This window comes from Mobula hypostoma, chromosome 13, assembly GCF_963921235.1.
Source record: "Mobula hypostoma chromosome 13, sMobHyp1.1, whole genome shotgun sequence".
Classification (NCBI taxonomy): Eukaryota; Metazoa; Chordata; class Chondrichthyes; order Myliobatiformes; family Myliobatidae; genus Mobula; species Mobula hypostoma.
In genome coordinates this window covers 61,641,318-61,668,329 of record NC_086109.1, presented here as the reverse complement: position 1 = coordinate 61,668,329, position 27,012 = coordinate 61,641,318, and the positions used below count along the sequence as shown (strand labels likewise).

The following is a 27,012-nucleotide window of genomic DNA, read 5'->3' as shown; positions in this document are numbered from 1 at the left end:
ATGGTTCTGGCTGATGATCTCGAGGGTCGTTCCATAAGACACTTTTTTAAATGGAGGGCCAGAGCGATAAGGCTTTCCAGGGTAGACAGCATATCTTTCAAGTGCTCTGAGAGGCCAGGATAGTAATAGGCCAGCATTCCAGCTGCGAGAGTCTTGAATTCCACGGTGTAATCCAGCGCCAACTGTAAGCATTGACTCAGGTGAAGTACCCAATCTGCTGCCTCCCGTCCACATCCCAGATGGTCAAATGATGCATCTCAGTGGTAAAATCTGCATATTTATTACAAGTGGTGCTTTTCTTGTCCCATTTAGCAATGGCCCAGGTCAGAGCTCACCCAGGCAAGAGAGAAATGACGTAGTCTCAGGTCTGTAACGTACAGTGATGGCTAGAGCTCGACGTGTAAGACGCACTGGGGCAGGAAGTTGCAGCATCAGGTTGGGGATCTGTATAAGCGTTCGGGCACTGAAACCTGGGGCTGCAAGGGAGGAGGTTAACTAGCACGGGGATGCTGTCTCGAGACAGAATTGGTTGAGAGTGGAGAGCAGATGGTGAAATATTTCCTGCTGCTTCTTGATAGTGCGCTCCTGTCAGTGAACGACTTCCTTTAGGCGGGCGTAATCGGCTGGATCAATCGTTGCTTCACTCATCCTGTCAGGAAACGTAGAGGAGGCTTGACCAAAACACAGAGCAACAGAGATGATAAAGCAATGAGCAGTAACTTTAATAATCATCTGCAAAATTGCAAGTAACGAGGGACCACAAAATACAAGGGGACAGATTCTTAACACGGCAAGGCAACAAGGAGCAACTTGACAGCCAGGAGCCATTGGTTGAAGCTGGCTGGTTGGTATGAGTGAAGAACTGTGAATGAGAGCCTGGGTTTAAAGGGCTGCGGATGATGATTTGGAAAGTGGAAGCTGGGAGGTTCCTGCCTCTGCAAGCCTGACATCCTGTGTTAATCCCTTTTTTACCTGCATTATTACTGTTGACCAAAACCTACCATTAGTTCCTTGCGGGGTTAATTTTCCCATGCTGAGGTGTCAGGCAAGAGTCAAACAAGTGCAACCAATTGTGGTAGCAGTTCAGTTGTTGTCTCCTACCCTGGAGAACCTTCTCAGAGCATGATCCCCCTGCTATTGAAGTACAAAACAGAGAAATCAGTGCAAAAGGCAGAGCTGCCTCTGGGAACAACAGATGCACCGAGTCAACCTTCTCCTACGGGAAGAAAATTCTCCGAACAATATTGTTTTCAGTTGGCCACTAGCATGTAGATTTGAGCCTTCATCTTGCTTTACCTGTAACATTGGGTTTAAATTGATTTGATTGTTTGATCAGAACAAATGCCAAAATTCTCTGGCGATTTTCCACTAGTTACATTGAGACCGTTATCTTTGGAAAGAATTAATGACATTGTGATAACCATATTGCATCTGTGTGTTTCTCTGTCTGTTCACGTTTGCAATATGCAGTATATTTTGAATTTGTGTGTATCTACATAATCGTCATTGGCATCCGTGTGTCTCGAGAGATGATGGTTTAGATTTTTTTTTGAGTTTTAGATTATGAGGACACACAGTCCTCTTTTATTGTCATTTAGTAATGCATGCATTAAGAAATGATACAATTTGTTCCTCCAGAATGATATCACAGATTAGACAAACCAAGTCTAAAAACAACTGACAAAAACCAAATAATTATAACATATAGTTACAACAGTGCAAAGTAATACCGTAATTTGATGAAGAACAGACCATGGGCACAGTTAAAAAAAAAGTCTCAAAGTCTCTCAAAAGTCCCATCATCTCACACAGTCTGTTGAAGGGAGAAATTCTCCCTGCCTTGAGCTTCCAGCGCTGCAAACTTGCCGATGCAGCATCCTGGAAGCACCCGACCACAGTCCGACTCTGTGTCCGTCCGAAAACTTCGAGCATCCGACCAGCCCTCCGACACCGAGCACTGAGCACCATCTCTGCCGAGCGCTTCGACCCTGGCCCCAGCAACAGGCAATAGGCAAAGCTGAGGTTTTGGGGCCTTCCCCTTTGGAGATTCTCAATCGCACAGTAGCAGCGGCAGTGAAGCGGGCATTTCAGAAGTTTCTCCAGATGTTCCTCCGTGCTTCTCACGTCCATCTCCATCAAATCAGGATTGTGCACGGCCCCTATTTAACAAATGCAATATCAATTCGGAGCGTGACACTTTTTCTGGCAGTTCTTGGGGTTGTAGACTTGGGGTTATTTGCACTTTCCAGAGTGGCTGTTCAACCCCACTCTAGAGTGACAGTCTCTCTCACAGCGGCTGCAGGTGAAGGAGGAAGCTGCTCTGGGTGATGCAGCTCTGGCTTTTCTGACTCTCTTACTGATGAGCATGTTGGTCCTTGCTCTCTCAGCACGTCGTACACTGCCTTTGCCTTTGACTGCAGCCCTCCATGCTGTCTGGTTCTCAGCTGTTTCCTCCCACGTTTTGAGGCTGATGCCCGCCGGCTTCATGTCGTGCTTGCAGACATCCCTGTAGCGGAGGCTTGGTCTTCCTCGTGGGTGGTAACCCTCACTCAGGATGTCCTCGGGAATGTGTCCCTGGTCCATACGTTTGACACGGCCCAACCATCTGAGCTGCCTGTGGCTGAGTACTGCGTGGATGCTGGAGGTGTCGGTGATTCTGTCCAGCCAGGGGACGCGCAAGATGCGCCTGAGGCAGCGTGGGTGGAATGAATTTAGCCTCTTCTCTTGACTGATGTTTGGTGTCCAGGCCTTGCTGGCATGGAGGAGTGTGCTGGGCACACACACCTGGTACACATGCAGCTTGGTTTTCTTCGCCAGCTGTCTGTTGTTCCACACTCTCTTGTTCAGTCTGGCCATGACAGCTGCAGCTTTGGCAATCCCGCTGTTACCCTCTGCTTCGAGGGACAGAGAGCTCATGATGGTCGATCCAAGATAGGTGAAGCAGTGGAGCACATCAAGAGAGCAGCCATCAATAATGATGTTTGGGGGAGATTCTGCACCCTGGGCCATGACGTTTGTCTTCTTCAGACTGATGGTGAACCCAGACTCCTTTCAGGCGTGGGCGAAGCGGCTAATCAGATGTTGGAGATCCCCTTCAGTGTGTGACGTCAGTGCTGCATCATCTGCAAACAGCACCTCGTGGATGAGGGCTGTCCTAACTTTGATCTTGGAGTGCAAGCGAGCGATTTTGAACAGCTTGCCATCAGCTCTCGTGCGAAGGGAGATGCCCTCAGTGCAGTCTGCGAAAGCACAGCGAAGGAGCATGGGGAGGAAGATTCCAAAGAGGGTCGGTGCCCAGACACAACCTTGTTTCACTCCGCTGCTCACTGGAAAGATGTCAGAAGTTGGTGCATTGAAGCAGACAGTGCTGTGCATATCCTTTTGGAAGGAGGATATGATGCTGTGCAGTCTTGGGGGGAAGCCAATCTTTATTAGGTGTTTGAAGAGTCCGCTTCTGCTGACGAGGTTGAACACCTTGGTCAGATCAGTGAAGACTGTGTACAGTGGCTTCTGCTGCTTTGGACACTTCTCCTGCAGCTGGCCCAGTGAGAAGATCATGTCCACTATAGACCTGCCAGCTCTGAACCTGCACTGGGACTCTGGGTAGACGCTAGATGCAAGGCTCTGAAGTCATGCCAAGACGACATGGGCGAACACTTTCCCCACAATACTAAGCAGAGAGATGCCATGGTAGCTGTTACAATCACTACGGTCACCCTTATTTTTGTGCAATGTGACAATGTTGGCATCTCGCGCGTCTTGGGGGACGTGGCCGTTCCCCAGCAAAGACACAGAAGTTCGTGTAGATAAGGGGTCCCCAACCTTCTTTGCACTGCGGACCAGCTGACTGGGGGAGCGGGGGTGTTAATCACGACCGGAATACAGGTGATAAGTCAACTATAAGTCACTTATAAGTGGCTGATAAAAAAACTCAATTTCGTTTCTAAAAGGGTTTATCTAATGAATTTAATGTTAAACACACAGCGCATATTTTCCTTGCATGAATATAGTGATAAGTCAATTATAAGTCACTTATAAGTCAATAGCAGCATAACATTTTAAGTAACGTTTGGATATTAAAAACACAGCGCATATTTTCCTCGTATGAACATATGAAATCATTGCAACACACCAATATCGCTAAATCAGTGGGAGCCCTGGGCTTGTTTCCCTGCAACAAGACGGTCCTATCGAGGGGTGATGGGAGACAGCGATACTCGAAGGGGTTCCTTATGTCCAGTCTATTCCGCGATTTAGTTTTCGTTGCATTTATTGCAGAAAACTCCGCTTCCCAGAGGTATGTTGGAAGTGGAAGCAACATTTTCAGTGCTTTCGTGGCTATCTTGGGATATTCAGCCTTGACTTTGATCCAGAATGCCGGCAGAGATGTTATGTGAAACATACTTCTCAGCTCACCGTCATTTGCAAGCTCGAGCAGTTGATCTTCTTCCCGTGCTGACATCGATGACACGTGGGTAATGACCTCGCGTGCGTTCAAGTTCAACAGTAACAGGGAATGAGGAAAGGTGCAGCTGACTCACATCGTTTCATATCACCAAATCATATCATTTCCTCACGGTCTGGTAGCACATGCTGGTGTAGATGATGCAGCAAGACAGGTTTCCTGCTCTTCAAGACTTCAGAGGGAATTCCGTCTTTCCCTGGGGCTTTTCCACTGGCGAGACAGTTGATGGCTTTGCTGAGCTCCTCCATGACTGGACTGGCAAGTGGGTGAGTGCCTCCAGGGCAGCATGGGTCACCACATTCCGGGTTGCGTACAGCTCCAGGTATTGGCCCGCGATGACTGCCCCATTTTTTTTAACTTCAGTGGTGTTGTCTCGGTTGCTGAAGGGCCCGTTGCTGACCTGATGCCACCAAACATCCCTCTTGCGTTTCCGCTCTCAGCGGCCGATTGGATTTTGCTGCACAAGTTCAGCCAGTGGCTGTCCGCACAACGTCGGGCAGTTTGCTGCACCTTGTTAGTAGCAGCTCTGAGGGCGTCGTGTGTGCAGGTGCAGGGGTTTTGCTTGTAGGCCAACAGGGCATCTGAATATTACAACTATAGACACAGAAAAGGGCCCTTCTAGACCCCCTTGTCCATGCCGACTCTGATACCCATCTCAACTGATGGCATTTGCCTGCATTAGACCTGTTTCCCTCATCACCTATCCTAGCCAAGTACTTGTTCAAACGTTATAGTTGTATCCACCTACACCACCTCATCCTCTGGCAGCTCATTCCAGCATAACCTTCCATAAGTTATTGAATAACTTCCCTCTCAGATCCCCTTTACATTTCACTCCTCTTCTCTTACATCGAGTTCTTAAATCTCCTCTCCTGAGAAAAAGATTCTCTACCCTATTTATGCCCCCATAATTTTATAATCCTCGATAAGGTCACCTCTTCTGCCTCCAATATTCTAGGGAGAATAAATCCAGCCTATCTTATCTCTCCTTATTGCTACTGTCATCTTTTCCAGGCAACATCTCTCTCAATTACCATCACAACCTTCCCTAATTGTCCTAGCCTCCCACAGGTATATGATGGAAGCATCCATAAGATTTCTTGTCACTCTCCTGGTGAATGGGGTGTTGCCTATTCTGTTTTATTTTTGGATAAAAATTTATCTAGGCATTATTTTGTAGTAGCTTAGGCCTTCATCACTGCTACCTCAATGGCCTTTCCATCCACAGGTTCCTCATTCCATGAGAATACATCAAAATGGCTGGTCAGTGATCTTTATGATGGTGGAGACTAACATGGACCATTTGCTTGGCATTTGCATTTGCTGGGTCTTTAACACTAATACTGTTGAACCTCACCATGGAGCTTCCTCCTGTTTAGGTGCAGAATGTGATAAATCTATGGTTTTTCTCAAATTTGTCAATGGATGGACAGCTTAGCCTTGTCTTTACCCTGTATTTGTGTTGGTTCATATATGAGCAGCTTAGAAGAGTAGCCTCACCATGTTTTGTAAATTTTGAAGATACTTATCCATATTCAAAAGTTATATAATATTGGAAATCACTTCAATGTTTCCACAATGAGTCAACAATGAGCCTCCTTGCCTCACAGTAACTGAAGAGTGAAGGGGAGATGATAAATTCTTACAGTATATAAAACTTTGCTCTTGATGGGTCCTCTATGGTGAGGTTTGTGATTTGTTATCCACTTACCATGGTTATAGTTTTAAACCACTTGGTGGAGAATTTTCCAAGAAGTAGAGGCAGGACTCTGCGCTCACAAGGAAGATGGATTGACCATTACTATTTTTTCTTGAAGGAATATTGGGTCAGTTTCTTGTGTTGGCTCCTTTGCCAAGTGATGCACTAAGTCTAGCCTCTCTGTCCAGTGAGTGTCAGTCAGTGATGGTACTGCTGACCTAATCTTGATTCTGGATGTGATAATCAGCAAGACCGTGACATTCTCTGACCTGAAGCCATGAGGCTTTATTGAGTCCAAGTCAATATTTAGCATATTTAACTTTGTATCAATGTGGGCGACGATGCTGGATATTGACAACAGGTCAGTTAAACTTTTCAAGCCTATAATCTGACATCTCCAAATTAAATCAGAAATTCTGAGGGTGAAACCAGGAATACCAGTTCATAAATCTAATCCTGACACTAAGGCTGACACCTATTCTGTGAGGGCACACTCAAGCTTCATAGAGAATTTGTAGAGAAAGTAAAAGATTTTGCTGAGTCTTAGAGACAAAATTAAATTCATAAAATGACTAAATCATTGCTGATTGATCTGGCGAGTTATCCAAATGTAATGTATATTGTTTCCAGATCACTTAAACGGTATTAAGAGGGTAGCCAGGGTATTGAGAGTGTCAAGGACAGCTTCTATCCCACTGTTATCAGACTTTTAAATGGACCTCTCATACGAAAAGATGGGCTCTTGGCCTTGCAATCTATCTCATTATGATCTTGCACTTTATCGTTCATCCACGCTGCATTTATTTGGTAGCTTTTATATTTATTCTGCATTCTTATTGTTTTCCCTTATTCAAACTCAAAGTACTGTTTAATGATTTGATCTGTATAAACAATATGCAAGACAAGTTTTTCACTGTATCTTGGTACATGTGACAACAATAAACCAATACCAATATTAAAAGCTGACAACATAAGGATGTTCTACGAGTCTGTGGTGGCCAGTGCTATCATGTTTGCTGTTGTGTGCTGGGGCAGCAGGCTGAGGGTTGCAGACACCAACAGAATCAACAAACTCATTCGTAAGGCCAGTGATGTTGTGGGGATGGAACTGGACTCTCTCACGGTGGTGTCTGAAAAGAGGATGCCGTCTAAGTTGCATGCCATCTTGGACAATGTCTCCCATCCACTACATAATGTACTGGGTGGGCACAGGAGTACATTCAGCCAGAGACTCATTCCACCGAGATGCAGCACTGAGCATCATTGGAAGTCATTCCTGCCTGTGGCCATCAAACTTTACAACTCCTCCCTCAGAAGGTCAGACATCCTGAGCCAATAGTCTGGTCCTGGACTTATTTCATAATTTACTGGCATAATTTACATATTACTATTTAACTAGTTATGGTTCTATTACTATTTATTATTTATGGAGCAACTGTAACGTAAACCAATTTCCCCCGGGTTTAATAAAGTATGACTATGACTATGACTATAATTGGACTGAGTAAGGACTCTGGGTTCCCTTTCTTATCAAATATTTGTCAGTAAGTCATAATTTACAATTATCTTTACTTTCCAGTACCCTTTCAAGTGCTAGCAACTTTATGTAACTGCATTTTATATCTTCCAGGGTTGAATCCAACCTGTGATGTTATTGTTGCTGCTCCAGCCTATTACTACGTGGCTGCCCCACCTAACTTTTCATAAAGTTCAAAAAGTAAATTTTCCTGTCAGAGTACATATATGTCACCATATACAATCCTCAGATTCATTTTCCTGTGGGCATACTCAGCAAATCTATACAATAGTAACTATAACAGGATCAACAAAAGACCAACCAGAGTGCAGAAGACAACAATCTGTGCAAATACAAATATGAATAAATAGCAAAAAATAACAAGAACTTGGGATAACGAGATAGAGTCCTTAAATTGAGATCATTGGTTGTGGGAAACATCTTAATAGATGGGCAAGTGAGTGTAGTTATCCCCTTTTGTTCAGGAGCCTGATGGTTGAGGGATAGTAACTGAGAAGACATTTGGAGAGTTAGGGACCTCACATTTTTTTCTCGGAGTGCTCAATCAGACAGCATCAAGCACGGAATAATCTATTAGGGTTAATAGAATAATATAATTATCCCACATCACAGCACAAGATGACAAGCTGAATTAATTTTCACTAAATGAAGGCAGATTGTTGCTGAGATATATTTCCATGAAACAAAGACCTTTATAAATTAAAGGAATGATAGACAATGGACTATCTCAGGATTGGATAAGCTCTTTTGTGTTGGTGATGATTCTATTACGGAAAAAGAGAAAAATGATACAACCACATTACAAATACTTCCTACAATAGAAAAATAGCAGAGAGTAACTCAATAGCAAGTAAATAGCTTTGAGTCAAGTTCAAATGCACCTGGCCAAGAGCACATAGGCTGAAAACTTCAAGTTCTTTTCATGTCGACATGAATAAAGCACAAACCTAACTTTGATGATTACAAATATTTAGTTTGTCAGCAGCTTTCTCCATCGTTATTAAACACGGTAATCAAGTCAGCCTGGTCATGTCGAGATCATTCCGTCAAGGGCTGCTACATAAGTGGAATTTGCTCCCCTTTAGAAAGACTATCTGTAACGAGGGATTCAAGGAGGTTGTCACTGTGTAATACAAAGAATGGATGACAGTTCCTTCATTTGGGGCAATAGAATAGGTTCATGTTCCATTCTCCAGATTACAATGCAAAGGGGAGGAGGACATATTGTGAACAGAGGGGGTCTGTTGTAGATCAACTGAACCCTGCTGCCTATTCAGATCAATATAGCTAGGCATTATTACAAAGAGCACGTGCTTTCTTTGCACGATCTTGAAGATTATTCAGCCCTCAATCAACAGAACTGACAATTTTCCATCTGATCCTTATCGCACTGTCTGACTTAGTTGATGTCAGTGTCTTTACTGCCGATCTGCTTTAAGATAGTGCTGGTGAACCTCAGTGACTTCTGGCTGGTGGTCAGTGAAACAAGGAAAACAACTAAATACACAGGTAATCACTCTTTTTCTGGTAAACGATCATCGGCCACTGACCTAAAACCTCATCATTGTGGCCCTAGAGCATACCAAAGCAATTGAACCCAATGTTTGGATGACAATTTAGGCGCCGGGCCAGATTGAGAAAGGTCAGGGTGTCAAGGCCCAAGGTTAGGGGTGGCCCAGTTCAGCTCGCTGCTCTGCTCGGTGCTAAACTAGGGTTCTGTGGACAGACGCTCTTTGTGGACTTCAGTTCAGAACGCTATTTGCTTGCATTTATTGTTTGCATGATTTGTTTTTTTTTCCCTCTCTGCACATTGGGTCTTTTTAAATTGTTTTTTGGCTGCCTGTTAGGAGACGAATCTCAAGGTTGTATAATGTATATGTACTTTGATAATAAATGCCCTTTGAACTTTGGTTGTTACTTATTCCATAATTAACATTACCAAAACAGATAAGCAATTACAGTGTTAGAGACATCGAGTCAAACAGTGCAGAAACAGGCCCTTTCTCACTAAATGCCAAGAACCATCTGTACCAATCCTATTTTCCAGCACTTAATTACCCTTGGCGATTCAAATACTCATTGAGACACTTATTAAATGTTATGAGAGTCTCTGCATTCACCACCTCCTCAGTAAGCATGTTCTCATCTCCCAACAATCTTCTGGGTGTAGAAGTCCTTCAAAGGTTGCTTGCTCTGGTTTGGTGTGTGGGAGTTGGCTTCTGCAAGAAATTGACACAGAGATGACACCTCAAAAGACTCTGTTGACCATCAGCCAGGCAATACGCAGGAGCACGCTTTGCTGAAATTGATTGCAGGATTACTTCATTGGTTATAAAGTTCTTGTGGTCACTGTAAGTCTATTACAGAGTGGAAGTGTACTTTTTTCCCTTGCTTTTGAACTTTCTGAATCACCAGAGAACATTTGGATCTCAGCATCACAAACCCTTAATTCCACCATAGCAGATACGAGATCTTGCCGTTTTACTGTAAGTGTCCCATATCCTACGTGCCCACGCATCCCTGGCAATGGGATAATGGCAACCTGGCCACCCTACCTCTTCCAGTGACACCATTGAGGAAGAAGCAAGAAGCAGTCATGTTTACTGGGATTTATGAGAGTCCTTAGTTCTCAGAGTGTGCAGAGCCTGAGTGTTTGTGCTTCAGAGTAGCTTCAAGCTGTCATGGATGGCTTGACAAGAGCAATCTTTGATGTGGTGATGCCTCCACAATGTCACTGAAACTCTGCGAGGCACATACCCTGCACCTAGCAACTTGGCATAGAGCCACAGACACAAATATCTAGCAGTAAGGGTTCTTTAACACTGCAGTTTCCCAAGGGTGTAGGGTATCATCAATTGTGCACATGGGCTCTTTCAGTCTGAATCAGGGCAGGCCTGAGAAATAGGGAAGGATAATAGTTGATGTGCAGATGGAGGTGGTGTCATTCCAGACAACTTCACCGCTAATGCAGGAGATAGTGAGAACTGGAGTACAATTCAAACTGTTCAACAAAGGTAAAAGATTTGCGGGAGTTTAATACATCTCTCTTATTTGATCTTGGAAGATGAAAGCAGTAAACTTGATAAACCACAGGTGCTGTAGTGAGGAGCATATTAAAAGCAGAGCATCAGTAAGCAGTGTTTTGTAGTCTTGAAGTAACAATTCTATTATCTGGACCACTCAAGAGAATAGAGCATGGCCCAGTGGATATGCTAGGGCAGGTTTAGTGTGCTGGGGCTTTCAGCCTTTAGTTAGAAATGTGGGGCCTGTCGAGCTCCGGTAGGGTGGAGAGCACATGCAGGGGTGCTCCAGTTGTTGAGATGGTGAAGAGGGTCACAGAGATGTGCCCAGCACCATTACTGCTGGTGGAACCCTGCTGTAGGGCCACCCGTGGCAACCGAGCACTAACAGATCTCTCAGCCATATTCCAGTACTGTGTCTATTAACATGGATCAGATTGACAGTCATTGTCACGTCTGTCTGTCCATCAAAGTACCAGGACTGCCCTACAGCTGACAATACGATTTGCTCCCATGCTTGACTTGATGGCCAGCAGATTTTCCCAAGGCTCTCTTTGGGATGTCACACATAACTTGATTACCTTTGGTGTATGATCAAAGATGTTCCTTGAAACTGTTCCATATAATTTTGCGACCATATAACATGGCATAGTAGAGGAACTTAGGCTGTTGGAGCTAGAAAGCTGCAGGTGCAATGCTGTCAGAGCAAAGGCTCGTTCTGTGATTAGCTGAAGAGCTGGAGGTTTCCCGCTGAAAGATATTCCTTACTTCAACCTTCCATTTTCATGTGCACTAACTCAAGGGCACTAATGTGAGATAAAGGCAAGGGCATTAATAGTCATAGAGTCATAGAACACTACAGCACGGAAACGGTCCATTTGGCCCATCTAGTCTGTGCCAAACTATTAATCTGCCTCATCCCATCAGTCTGCACTCAGACCATAGACCCTCTTCCATCCATGAATCTATCCAAACTTCTCATCAATGTTGAAATCGACCCCGTACCCACCACTTCCACTGGCAGCTCGTTCCATATTCTCACCACCCTCTTGAGTGATGGAGTTCCCCTTCATGTTCCCTTTAAACATTTTACCTTTCACCCTTAACCCATGACCTCCAGTTCTAGTCTCACCCACCCTCAGTGGAAGAAGTCTTCTTGCAGTTACCTTCATAATTTTGTATCCCTCTATCAAATCTCCCCTCATTCTTCTTCACTCCAGGGAATACAATCCTAACCTTTTGAACCTTTCTCCATAACTGAGGTCCTCAAGTCCTGGCAACGTCCTTGTAAATTTTCTCTGCACTCTGTCAACTTCACTGGCATCTTTCCCGCCGGTAGGCTCACCAGGGAACTGCACCAGGCTGAGGTTAGAATGACACAGTACTCTTGTGAAACTATAAAAAAACAACATATACTGTAGATGCAAATCAGGAGAAGTGGCATGCGGGGTCTAAGCTCGTGCTTCCACAGGCTTTCCATCGCCGACGAGACCCTGGTCAGGATAGTCTTCACTTGACTGGATAAATGCCACTCCTGTGGGGCTCTCTCCACGACATCACTTTGTTCACGGAATACACTGCAGAAACTGACCGAGGCTTACTCTGTCCATAATCAGCACCAGCTGGGTTTGTCAGGGCCCGCAAGACCACACACCATCAGACATCATTTAGTTTATTTATCGATTGAGATACGGTGTGGAAGCTGTACTGCCCAGCAATCCCCCGATTTAACCCGAGCCTAACCATGGGACAACTTACAATTTACTAACCGGTAGGTCTTTGGACTGAGGGTGGAAACGGGAGCACCTGGAGAAACCTATGCATTCCAAGGGGGGAACGCCCCCTTACGGGCAACGGTGGGAACTGAACCTGGGTACCCTGTGCCGTAAAGCAGTGGGCTAACCATTACACTACCATTCTCTTCATGATAAGGTCAAAGGTGGGAACTTCTGCTGGTGTTCACACAATGCTATGTTCTCTTCCAATAACACAGCACCGTGTGTGGTCACTTGCAGCAAGATCTGAACAAACTCACAGCGGTGCTAAAGATTGGCAAGTAGGGTTTTTGTCACAAAACTGGCAGGCAGCGACCACCCCACAAGAGACGGTCAAACCTCTCCTGGGATAACATTCCACTCAGTAGGTGCGGATTACTTGTGCCTATTTTCAGGGCGGACTGATTCATAGACCAATGTATTCTAAATCGGCTATTATTTGAACTTACTAGACACTTGAAACGTTGGACACAGGCAAGCCATTTCTGCAATCATTTGCCATTGACTTGGAGGGATGTATAAGGACCCTACGTTACTATGCTGGCTGGGCAGATAAGATCCATGGGAAGAGTATACCAGTGGGTGAGTTGCTCACTTATTTTGGAATTTTACTGCTTATAGAAATAAAATTTGGTAATACCTCTCACTAACTATGTGTGATGCTTGCTTATACCACTGGACCTGGGGCTTCTGAGGTCGAGAGAGTGGAATGCAATGGCTTTTCCACGTGAAACACTCTCCCGCACAGGTTTCCCGTGAGCGTGGGACATGATGGACAACCACCACCTCCATGTGGGCTATTTTCACACAGAAGAATATAAGAATGGCACCCAAAAATAAGTGTGTGATGATTGTGACAGAGGCAAGGAGACTCAGTGATGTCCACAGAATTGCTTCACTCCACGTCAGCACAATATTCTACTAAACAGCATCTTATTTTGGCATCGTTCCAATGAATTACTGGGCTAAGTGTTTATTGCCTGACACATAATGACAGGATGAGTGAAAGATTCTCATGTGCTTGTTCCAATATCCTAAGGTGTTTTAAAATGCCACAGTTTTAGAAGAATGTATAAAATTAAATTCTGGAGGGTTGTGTTGAAACAGCGATGATGTTCAATGGGTATTTTACTAAAAATAATCTCTAACAACTTTTGTGGGAGGGGGGTTTTGGGGCTTGATGTGCCTGTTCTGTTTTGTTCATTTTTTGTTTGGGGAGGGAGATTTGGAGGTTGATGTGTCTGTTCCATTTCGTTTGTTTTTTTTTGTGTGGGGGGGAGGATTCGAGTGTTGATGTGCCCGTTCCATTTTGTTTGTTTTTTTTTGTGCAGGGAGGGGGATTTGGGGGTCAATGTGTCTTTTCCATTTGTGTTCATTTTTTTTGTGTGGGGAAGGGGGGATTTGGAGGTTGCTGATCATACTGCCCTTCTTTTCTTTCTTGGTGTCATGGCTACCCAGAGAAGAAGTATTTTAGAGTTGTATACTGCAATAATAAATGAACCTTTGAAACTATCATTATTTTTCTGTTATATTGGCAGATGGAGATTTTGTTGTGTTTACGAGACACGAACCAATAGGAGTCTGTGGACAGATCACTCCAGTAAGTTGGTCTGAGAAACTTGCTGCAATAACTTCTATTTTCATTTTTTTGGTGTCTGGATATGTTTAATTACAAAGAAAAGTTCAACTGTTTTTTTATAAACAAGCTGTATTAATGTAGGAAAGTGCACCTTTCAACTGTATCTGTTAAACATTGTGGAAATATTTCTTGATGCCCAAAATGTTTTCAAAACATTTAATAATTACTTTAATAATACTGGTGGTCTGGGGACACCTTCTGTTCTGCAGACCATCTGTCATCAGGACAGGTTTGGACTTGGGGCTCTCTCTCAGATGGCTATCTCACCATCCATCTTGCTTCTTTCAACAAAGCCTCGACTGCATCAAAGGGACATGTTCTTTCTGGTCAGAGTTCCTAATTGTGGTTGCAGAGAACGGATCTCCAGCAGAACTTGACCCTACCTAGAATCTCCCCTTCTCATCCATCTCCCAGTCTCTACCTTTGCCAACCCTACTGTCTCCTACCCCTGGTATCCAGTTTCTTTCCCTTCCCTCACAGGTTCCGACTGACCATCATTCCTCCATTTTCTGCTTCTTCTTTTCATCTTCCTTACATCAGATTCTACACTCTGTGGCCTTTGTTGTCTCGACTTATCAACTTTCAGCTACTATCTCTGTCTTCATCCTGCTCTCCATCCACGTGGCTCCATCTGCCTCTCACCACCCCTCTCTCCTTGTTCTACCTATCGCCTGCCAGCCCCCAATTCACCCCTCGCCCTCACTTCTTTGCACCGACTATCTCCCCTCTACACTCTCAGTCCTGACGCAGGGTCTCAACGTGAAATATCTCTCTACTTCTGACCCGCTGAGTTCCTTCTACAGTTTGTTTCTCACTCCACCTGTGCCCCTATACTTGCCACAATGGACTAAGACAGCTCTACTCACCAGCAATAAGCCATATTAACTTCATCCTGTCCACAGAGAAGCGTTTTGGAAATAACCCCGGGTCCACAGTTTGTTTCCTGTGAGGCACTGTTCACTCAGCCAGTCTGATCTTCACTATTTATGATATTGATAACCAAATAATTTGGGGAATTTATAGTCAGAGAGTCCCGGAGCACTACAGCACAGAAACAGGCCCTTCAGCCCATCTAGTCTGTACCAGCCTAGTCTTCTGTCTAGTCCCAGCTACCTGTCACCTGGACCAGAGCCCTCCAACAACATATGGTCATGTTTTGTCCAAATCCTATCAACTAGTAGTCCCTTCCCATGATAGGCTGACAGGCTTCACACTCATTTGACAGTATGTCAGATATATTCATGAGACAAAAGTTAGCATAAATGAAAAGGAGCCTTTGTTTTGCCATCTGTGCAATTGAGGCTATTAGATCTGAGGGATGTCACATTGTCATGTTCCTGCCCATCTCACAGAGAGTGCTGGCCTCCCTCCAGCTCACAATATAATGCTGCCCTCTGATATTTGTTTCAGCACAATAATAGGAAGATTACAGAGGCAGGCGGCTTGGAGGGTTGGAATATCATGTGACCAAACCATGAGAAACATTTTGGGATATTTCCTATTTCCAGATCTCCTCATTAATTCTCAGTCCCTAAATATCACTGTGCCTCCTCCTTATTCTTACTGGGCCTCACTCACCAGCTTTTGCCTTTCCGAACATTATTGATGAATTTGTTTTTCTCTTCCCCACCCCCCCCCCACCCAGTGGAACTTCCCTCTGTTGATGTTCATTTGGAAAGTGGCACCAGCGCTGTGTTGTGGGAATACTGTGGTGATCAAACCAGCTGAGCAGACGCCTCTGACAGCACTTTACATGGGAGCGTTAATCAAAGAGGTCAGTGCCGTTTACTATTGGTCCCAAATTCAGACACGTGATGCATTGAGATGAGTTAGAAAGTGCGAAGGATTACCCAGACCTTCTCCTAGGCTCGAGATATCCACAGTGCCTTGAAACCTCCGAGGAATTTTTGAAAAATAGCCAGTGATTGAATTTGGAACAATAAGACATCTTGTGCACAGCAAGATCCAACTAACAGCATTGTGATGAGGGCAGAACATGGAAACTAGGAGGGACCTCTTGAACCTGCTCCTCTGTCACTTTGTCGAGCATCTTCGCTCTGTTCATTGCAAAAGGCAGGATCTCCCAGTGGCCATTTCAATTCATCTTCTCATTCCCACTCTGGCCATGTCTGTCCATGACCTCCCCTACTGCCATGATGAGGCCAAGCTCAGGTTGGAGGAGCAGCACCTCGATTTCCGGCTGGGAGCCCTCCAGCCTAATGGCATGAACATCAACCTCTCCGACTTCTGGTAATTTCTCCCCCTCCCTCCTCCTTTCTTTTTCTATTCCACACTCTGGCTCCCTGTGCACCCCTTCTCTTACCCTCATCTGCCCATCACCTCCCTCTGGTTCCCCTCCTGCTTCTCCTTCTTCCAAGGTCTGCTGTCTTCTCTGATTCGATTCCTCTTTCTTCAGCCCTTTCCCCTCCAGAGTTTTTGTGTGTGTTTGTGTGTATTCCTCTACTCTGTGAGAACATGCTTTCTGTGGTTTTTGCTGTGGCTCCACCTTCCACATTGCCCCCGACCACGTTCAGATGCTCACGTTATTTTCGGAGGGTACGTCAAGCCTCGGTTTAACGTTTCACCCGAAGGAAGGCCCTTCAGCTGAGCAGCGTTCCATCTGTACTGCGGCCAAAGTTTAGCATTCAAGTCTTTGGTGTGGCACTTATAATCATGATTCACGTTCAGAATGTAGACATACTGTAATTTGCCAAAATTGCTTATCCACCCCTCATTGCATCCAAATTGTTTAGTCAATCGCTGAGTCTGCAGCCACCTATTGGCCAGATCAGGTAAGGACAAACTTTCCTCTCCTGAAAGAGATCGGCGATCTGATGGGTTACCCCAGTCTGATAGCTGATGGCTTACTGACGGTGGCTTTTCAATTCCTGATTTAATTAAATGCTTGGATTTAAATTATCCAGCTGCCATAGTAGGATTGGAGCTCTTATATCTCTGTTTTGATGGTCCAGGCCTCCGGAGTAAAGTGAGCACCTAAGTTGCTTAAGGAGAAGGTGTCTGACGCACTGTGGGACGGGGATCATGTTTCTAGCAGTGGGGGTGTTGGCTGGGAGTGGAATTTTAATATTTTACTTTATTTTCTCCTATTGTAGCTCAGAGCAGTTCTACAAGCATGTTTTCAAAAACTGCAAGTGTACAGCCCATGAATTCTGATACACACGGACAAAGGACAGAGCAGTTAGTATCGGGGAAAGAGTCCTATCATGATTAGAGTTGAATAAAATGTAAATAACAGAAGTACAGTTCCTTTCAAAAACAATTCCTGTCTACAACACCAACTTTTCAGGCTCTCATTGATTAGCCAGACATGTTGTTCTCCATCTTGTTGAGGACTAAGGTTAACTTGCTCCTGCTGCAGGCCCTCGGGTTCAGAGGTGGCTAATGAGGGTGGGTGGCTTCTGAGATGGGCTCTCCTTCAGTCATTTATACTGGGCTTCTCCAAGCTCCATTCTTCTCAGGGGAATCTGACAAACAGTCGGTCGTGAATCCCAGCCCTTTTGCAGCAGACACGCAGTGACACGGCTAGTAGAGAGCTGCCTCAGTGCCAGAGGTCTGGGTTCAATCCCAGCCTCAGAAATTGTATCTGTTGAGTTTGCAGATCCCACCCTGTGAGCACATGAAGTTCCCACAATGTCCTCCCACATCAAGACATGCAGGGTGGTTGGTTAATGGCTCCAGGTGTATAAGTGAGTGGTTGAATAAAATGGAATTATAGTGTCCATGGATACAGCATAGTCCAATTAAACATGAGAAAGTCTCAACACATCTACAGGAACGCAAACTGACGGTGTGGAGACATGATCTATTGTCGCTATTCTCGGCACATACACGACGATCAAGAAGGACACCACTTTAACTGTGATGCCGCGGAGGTTCGGGTGCAGGCAAACATGGGGCAGGCATGAGAATTTTTAGGAGTGTGGTTCTCTTCTGATAACTCTGTAAGCAAACATATAGAAATAGACGTCATCTACAAAGCCCTGACAGCCAAAGAAACTCGGACCAATAGCATTCAAAGTCCCACTGAAGAGGTAGCCAGTCAAGTGAGTGGGGGGCTGGGGAGCCATATAAACGTGAGCACTCCCAGAGAGAAACACCAACAGCTGTGCTCTGAGGGTGTCACTTTGACCGGTGATCAGACGTCTGCGAGCTAATTGCCAAGCTTGGCAAACACCACAACATCAAAAGTCTGCAGATGCTGGAAATCCAGAGCAACATACAAAAAATGTGTTCAGCAGATCAGGCAGCACCCATGGAGTTCAATAAACAGTCGACATTTCGGGCCAAGACCCTTTGTCAGTCCTGAAAAATGGTATCATTTAATTAAGATAAATTAATAAAGATTATTATTATTTAATAAAGATTAGGCCATTTAATCAGTGTTGACCATTAAGCATCCATTGTTTCACTAGTCCCACCTGAGGCCATTTCATTCTCCTCATGTTCCCACCCCCACTCCCCCAAGATTTTTCCACTAATTTACACACTAGGGGCAATTTATTGCAACCAATTAACCTTACAAGCTGCACGTCTTTGAGATGAAGGAGGGAAGCGCAGCTCCTGAGGGAAACAGTCACAGCCACAGGGACAGGAACATGTATACTCCACATCGTCAGCACTTGAGGTCAGGATTGAACCCTCATGAGGCAGTGGCTCTGCAGGCCGCACCCACTCTGCCGTCTACTGATCACAGGAACAGTATAATTGGGTGCTTGTTTGCTGGTGTAGACCAAGTGGGCTGAAGGATGACGTACGACTCTATGGAGCTTGAGCATCATTGACTGTGGATTACTTTGGGAATACCTGAGCCTGTGAAAAATGCTGCGTCAGAGGAAATCCAGTTGCTTCATCGTTCCCTGCAGAGCATACTGCCCCCTGGTGCCTGAAGTGGTGAAGCTGCGGTCCAGGCGAGAATCACCTTGACCAGGAGAAATGCCCCAAAGCTCCAGGGTTATTCCCAAAACGAAAAGGCTGAGACACCCAACAATAATACGTTGGGTTTGGGGAGTAGGGGCGGGTTTATTGAAGAGAGGCAGAAAGCTTCTGCCACTGCACAGGGGGTCATCAGATCCACTCCTTCTGTATCCCGAGTTCTACTACTCAGAACACCTTAATAGCAGCATAAAAGTCCATGTAGATTGTGTTCAAATTATCCCACACTTTATCCTACTCTTTGTGATATTAGTAATGAAAAGGGAGCATTTCAAAGTTCACAGTAAATTTTATTATCGAAGTACATACTGTACATGTCACCATATACAACCCTGAGATTCGTTTTATTGTGGGCTTACTTGACAGATCTATAGAATAATTATAGAATCAATGAAAGACCACCCGACTAGGGCATTCAACCGGAGTGCAAAAGACCACAAACTGTGCAAATGCAGAAAGAAGAAATAAATATATAAATAAATACGCAATAAATATCGAGAACATGAGATGAAGAGTCCATTAGTTGTGGGAACATTTCAATGATGGGGCAAGTGTACCTGAGAGAAGTTATCCCCGTTGATTCCTGATGGTTGAGGGGTAGTAACTGTTCCTGAACCTGGTCATGTGAATCCTGAAGCTCCTGTACATATACAGCACCTTAAATGTAATAAAATATAGCATGGGATTTCATAGGAAAGTAATTAAACAAAACTTGACTTGAGGTGATATTGGAGAAGATGAACAACAGCAGGTAAGGCAGGGAACGGAGATGAAGTTTAGGGCAGGAATTCCCAAGCTTAGAGATGCCAGTGTACAGCATTTAGAACCAGGACTGCTTGTCAGCTCAGGGTCAGAAGAGCACAAATATCTTAGAGGATCGGAGCTAGGAAGACCACAGAAGGGTTTACAAACAGGAATGAGAAAGTTGATGCTGATAGCTCTGATTTTTGGTTGAGTTGAGCTTCGGCTTGTCTAGAGTAGACATTGGGAGGCCGTAAAGGGTTGAGGCTGCTCAGGCTAACAAAGAGATGGGTGTGTATTTCTGCATGGAAGGTCTGAAGCAGATGGAGCTGGCAATGTTGTGGGGATGCAATTACTAAGAGAGGCATGTCATCAGAAGCTCATCTTAGGGTCCACTGTAACCACAAAACTGCAAACAGGCTGGTTCAACCCCAGGCTTTTGCCAGATGGAGCTGGTGGGGACTGATGGAGATGGCGTAAATGGAGAGAAAACGTAAAATGACTTATTTCTATTATTGGAGGTTTGAGAAGCAGCAAAAACTCTGGCACTCGCACCGGGGTCTGGCAATTTCTATCATATGGTCATGGAGAGTCACAGAGCAGCACTACTGCACAGAAACAAGCCTTTCAGCCATCTAGTCCATGCTGAACTGTTATTCTGACAGTCCCATTGACCCACACCTGGACCATAGCCCTCCACGTCCCAATGTCCTTTTGCCGAGGTTTAGTGCCATGATTCAGTGCTAGTATTGTTCTGGTACTGAGGCTTACCATTAAACCTCAGGAAAAAGAGCTAGGCTGTTTGCATGTGTGGCTCCCCTTGTCACTGGATGGGAACAGGCCTTTCAGCCCACTGAATCGATGCTACCCATTTATACTAGCCCTAAGCAAAAAGTCAATCTGCTGGAGGAACTCGGCATCAAGCAATGTCTGTGGGAGGAAAGGGATTGCTGATGTTTCCGATTGAAACCCTGCATTAGGGCTGAGAGTGGAGAGGGGAGATGGTCGGTACATAGAGGAGAGGGAGACTGAGGCCGAGGAGATTGGTAGATGAGGGAGGTGAAGGATGATGGGCAGCTGGAGTCATACAGTGTTGTGATTGTAACAGAGGCAGGTGGATAACAGATAGAAGTAGATGAAGAGATGGTCCAGATGAGGGACAGGAGGGTAAAAGTGGAGACAACTACTGGAGGGAGATCCTACACAAATCCCAGTATTTATTCTCTGCACATTTTTGATCAACTCCCCAAGAGATTCTACTACTCATCTTCACACCAGGAGCAATATACAAGGACCAGTTAACTTGCCAATCAGCGCATCTTTGGGATGAGATTGATTGAAATGGAAACAGAATTTACTGAGTTTCCAACATAGAAAGGGCCTCCACGCTCTCAGTGGTGAGCTACAAATAATTTTGTGTCAAATAAATCAGTGCCAAATTCCTAGGGTGTTGGCATGAAGCTTTTTGGGGCATCTCTAGCCTTCCAACTCCATTCAGAACTGGCAGTAGGGTTATAAGATGGATTCTTGGAAATAATAGCCCCATACATATCAATAAAAAATATGAAAACCAGAAATAAAGCAAAAAATGCTGATTGGAAAGTTAATTGGTCCTTGTAGATTGCTGCTGGTGTGAAGGAATCATGAACAAGTCAGGCAGCATCCATGGAGGAAGAAAGAGTTAATCTTTTGACTTAATGACTTTTCGTCAGAAGTGGCTGGGGCAACTCATTAGTCAGACGTTGGTCAATAGAATTCATCAACTAGTGTTCAGCCAGTGTTGTTCAATAACCAGAATCCAGATGGAGCAATCCATGACATTATGACACTGTTGACATTAGAAATCCCATGTGTTCCACATGAGACTCCTGTGTAAATCTCAAAAGAAGAGTAAAAATTTTGCCTCCTTATTCTGAGTTCCCCCATCAGGAGACCACTTCAATATTTAACACTTTAAACTCATCACCTCTAATGGCCACAAGCCCAGTTCTTCCCAGCAACCATGTCCCACGGACTCACCGGTGTGGCCGGTGTCCTTGTGGCACCATCCACACCAGTGCAATCAGGAAGCTCCTCTATGAATGGTCACTGAGTCCCTGGTTCATTGATGGTGCACCAGTGATGCAAGATGACTGATGTGGTGCCAAACTCTCATTAGTTAATTTTGGCACAATGACTTCTGTTTGCCTTGGGCTGCCAATTTCTTTAATATAGAGTAAGTGAAGATTGGAGTCATAGAAAACAACAGCAAAAAAGAAACAGATCCTTCGGCCCATCTAGTCCATGCTGAACTATTATTCTGCTTAGTTCCATTTACCTGCACCTGGAACATAGCCCTCCATACCCCTTCTATCCAGGTACTTATCCAAACTTCTCTGCTGAACACCACTAGTCACCACTTGCACTGGCAGATCATTCCACACTCTCACCACACTCTGGGTGAAAAAGCTCCCCTTCATTTTCCCCTTAATCATTTCATCTTTCACCCTTAATCCACGACCTCTAGTTCTAGACTCACCCAAACCCAGTGGAAAAAGCTTGCTTGTATTTACCCATCTATATAATTTTGTACAGCTCTATCAAGTATCCCCCCCCCCCCCTCTCCTACACTCCAGGGAGTGAAGTCCGAACTTATTCAATCTCTACATATAACTCAGGTCATCAAGACATGGCAATATGTTGTAAATTTTCTCCATACTCTTTCAATCTCTTTGATATCTCTCCTGTAGGTACATGAACAGAAATTTACACAATACTCCAAATTAGGCCTCACAAATGCCTTTGTTTCAATCAAATGTCAGAGTCAATGCTGATGGCTCCTGAAAGCTTGTTTTCCATGTCCACTTCATACAAAACAATAGGGGCAGAACTAGGCCATTCGGCCCATCGGGTCTGTTTCTGCTATTTCATCATGGCTAGTTTATCATCACTCTCAATCCGATTCTTCTGCCTTCTCCCCGTAACTTCTGACACCCTGACTAATCAAGAACCTATCAACCTCTGCTTTAAATATACTCAATGATTTGGCCTTCACAGTTGTCTGTGGCAATGGATTCCACAGATTCTCTACCGTCTGGTTAGAGAAATTCTTCCTCATCTCTGTTTTAGATGGACATTCCTCAATTCTGAGGCTGTGCCCTCTGGTTGTAGACTCCCCCATAGAGGAAACAGCCTCTCCACATCCACCCTTCCAATATTCAGTAGGTTTCAATGAGATCCCGATTTTTTTTCTAAACTCCAGTGAGTACAGGCCCAGATATATCAAACACATCTCAGATGTTAACTCTTTCATTCGTGGAATCATTCTCGTGCACTTTCTCTGGACCCTCTCCAATGCCAGCACATCTTTTCATAGATAACAGACTCAAAACTGCTGACAACACTCCAAGTGCAGTCTTTCCAGTGCCTTATAAAGCCTCAGCATTACATCCTTGCTCTTATATTCTAGAACTCTCCAAATGAATGTAATCGTAACTACACTCACTTCTGTCCCTGACACTCTTAAGTTTCCACCATTCTGCTGGTGTCTTCCGCAGTGAAGACTGACACAAAACACTTACTCAGTTCATCCACCATGTCTTTGTCCCCCAGTACTACATTTCTACCATCATCTTTCAGCGGTCTGATATGCACTCTTGCCTCTCGTTTACTCCTTATATACAGTATCTGAAAAAACATCTGGTATCCTCTTTTATATTATTGGCTAGCTTACTCACATATTTCATCTTTTCTCTCTTTATAGCTATTTTAGTTGCATTCTGTCGGTTTTTTAAAGCTTCCCAATCCTCTACCTTCCCACTATATTTTTGCTGTAGTATATGCCAGGGGTGGCCAACCTTTTACATTCCATGCATCAATTTTTTCACGCACGAGTTCAGATGCACCATATAACTCTTGTACCCCCATTCAATTCTTGTAAAAATATGGTAATATAGACATATTTAGCATTTTTACATGATATATTGATTTAATATAAAAACAGGATAATATTACTTACCTTAATGAGACTTCTTTTAACAAATATATTCTGTCTTCTTTTGATTTCTTCCTTTTTCTTAATCACATATTATTTCCATAACTCAGACCCAAGCACTAGCTTCAGTTTTCCTTCTATTTCAGTCTGATGTTGTGTTTTATAGTGTCTGTTAAGATCATGTCTTCTATTATGTGAGAAAGTGTTTTCACAAACAATGCACAACAGTTTTCCTGACGGACCCACTATAAACAAGAACTCATTTTCCACTGTTCATTGAATTCACGATTACTATCACTTTCTGCTTTTCTTTTGCTCATTTTCTTTTGCACTGTGATGAGTAGCTGAATGTAAAAACAAGGCTTAATTTTCAAAAAAAGTACGAAACTGCAAATGTTCACAAAGGACAAACAAAGCACAGCTCCATAGCGCACGAGTGTCAATTGTAAACTGGCTGGCAAAAACCTGGGACGCACCGCTGGTGCAGATGCCTGGTGCCTCAGGGTCAAACAAGTATCAAATGTGCATTGGACAGTCATGGAACGACTGCAGAACGAAAGTCCTTCCTTCCTAGTTTGACTCATTGAACATTTTATTTTAAATTGAAAACAGGTTAATGTGAAAGAAGATAACATTCACCAAAAGATGTGCACAAAATAATAAAATTGCTAAAAATAATTGTTAAGTTTTAGATTTATTCTCAATAAAACCCATTTCTAGCTCTAAGCTACTTGAGTTCCTGTTATGGATTTTTTTTTCTACAAATCGGTTTTTGGTTAATACTTTTTGTATGAGTAGGCTTACTTTTTTATTATTATCACTGGGGTGCAATGCGCCACTTCTAATCATCCAATGCGCCACTTTTGGCACATGTGCCATGGGTTGGCCGTCCCTGGTATATGCCCTCTCTTTTCCTTTTACACTGTCTTTGACTTCTCTTGTCAGCCACAGTTGCCTCTTCCTCTCTTTAGAATACTTCATCTTTGGTATGTATCTATCTTGCGCCTTCTAAATTGCCCCATTTAGATGGAGGCGTAACGTAAAGAGTTTTACTCCTCATGTATATGAAGGATGTAGGTAATAAAGTCAATTCAATTCATACTCCACCTATTGCAGTTCTGCCATCATCTCTGTTTGTGTTCCCTTCCAATCAGCTTTGGCCAGCTCCTCTTTCGTACCTCTGTAATTCCATTTCCTCCACTGTAATACTGATACATCTGAGTTTATCTTCTCCTTCTCCAGGGTGAATTCAATCATATTATGATCACTGTCTCCCCAAGGTTCCTTTACCTTAAGCTCCCTAATTGTCACAGGTAGAATGTGGAGACAGCACACAGACAGTACATAAGGGTTACTGGAGTTGAGACTTGGTAACTGGAATTGTGAGGCAGCATGTTGTGATGTGAGTGAAGATTCAGAGATTAAAGCAAAATTGTTTTTGTATTGTGAATATGGTAAAAATAAGAATAAATTTCCCCAATGTAATGTAACATTTTTATGAACTGTCCAAGTCAATATCAGTGTGAACTCAACTATAATGGAAAACATAGACTAACCACAAGTTCCACTAAATTGATGATTTTTCTTCTGACACCTGTACACAAAAGAGGACTGAACAAGTACAATGGCACCCTGTGCAATAACATCTAACACCACCTCCAAGAGATCACTACTAGCAGATCTGCCTCGCCAGATTCAGGTTCTGAAGTCTGCTGCAGGTAGATCTCCTTGAGGCAACATCATGACCTAGTCTTTGCTCGGCTCCCCGTTCCTCCCATCTGTACCATCAGACGAGCAACCTCCATGCCAGGTGTTCATCCTGACCACTCCAGCACTCTCCACTGACTCTCCTAGCGATCTACCCCACACTGACAATTTACCGTATTTATTGAGCTAACCAGCCCACTCCATGTTAGTGGTGGAGAGCCACTCATCTGTAACTTATGTGTCCTCGTTGGAAAGTCACGACCGTTGTGTGGATGAACTAATGTTCGTGGCCAATGTCAAATTTGCAGCCTAGTTTTAGAGGGCAGAGGTTTTTGGATATTTCAGTCGGTTAATGTGCAAATCTATTCATTAATTTCAGGTTCCATTCCCTCCTGGTGTGGTGAATATCATCCCAGGGTATGGTCCCACTGCGGGGGCTGCTATAGCCTGCCACAAGGACATTGACAAAGTGGCGTTCACTGGTTCTACTGAGGTATGACATCCCAATACAATTCCGGCAATGTGTTCAAACATACCGACGCTGTTGTAACAAGAACATGCTGAAGGTGAAGGTTCATTTTGTCGCAGTCGAATGTACCTGTGGTGTGGACAGGATCAGGATCAGAGACACTTGTGGGCAGGTGATTTGCAAGGCAAGGTTAGCCGGTGGGAAAACCATGGCACAATTGGTCACACTTTGATGTTGGGTCATGCACCTGGCAACAGGTAGCCAGGCCTGGAGACAACACTGGATTTTCAGCTCAACTTGTATGAAATTGTGTAACCAAGTACAAACTAAGGAGGTCTGCTCAAATTCTGCCCATCTCCATATCCTTTGTGACTCCTTGATAAGCAACATGGTGAAAGTTGGTCCCACCCATAATGTGCTATACACCTGTTCGAATACATCACCAAAGTCAGCTTCTGTTAATTACAGCCATTCCCAGGCCTTCAGGAAGCCTCATAGTAATTTAAAAACACAAGGATACCCATGGATAAAACTTAAGTGAAAGTAACAGTCTAATAGCCTATAAGAACCTCAAAACCACTTAGGAGAAAGCAGCCACTTTGACTAGCAATCCATCCATGGCTCCTATACCCTAACTATCAAAGCACTGTGCTTCATTAGATTCCACAACATGCACTAGAATTACTTACCCTGGCTAGTCTAACAGCACCTCACAAGTCCATAATCTTTAATCACTGACAAGTGATATATAGGACCAAATCCATAATCTTTAACCAACAACAGGTACAATATACTGTATTGGACCAAATCCATAATCTTTAACCACCAACAGGTACAATATACTGTATTGGACCAAATCCATTATCTTTAACCACCAACAGGTACAATATACTGAATAGGAACAAATCCATTATCTTTAACCAACAACAGGTATATAGGAAAACCATCACCTGCAGGTTCCCCTCCAAGGCACCTGGCGCATTGGCCTAAAAAAATGTCGTTAATGGAACTTCCTGCGACAGCACTTTTGGAGT

General features: G+C 44.1%; 1 protein-coding gene across 1 annotated transcript in view; it reads left to right on the top strand.

Moving 5' to 3' along the window:
* aldh1a3 (aldehyde dehydrogenase 1 family, member A3) overlaps positions 1-27,012 on the top strand; it is a 127,176-nt gene that overhangs the window by 72,930 nt on the left and 27,234 nt on the right. Inside the window, exons 4-7 of the mRNA XM_063066521.1 lie at positions 12,949-13,078; positions 14,035-14,096; positions 15,781-15,909; positions 25,889-26,002. Coding sequence (XP_062922591.1) covers positions 12,949-13,078; positions 14,035-14,096; positions 15,781-15,909; positions 25,889-26,002 — 435 coding nt within the window. The remainder of the gene's footprint in view (positions 1-12,948; positions 13,079-14,034; positions 14,097-15,780; positions 15,910-25,888; positions 26,003-27,012) is intronic.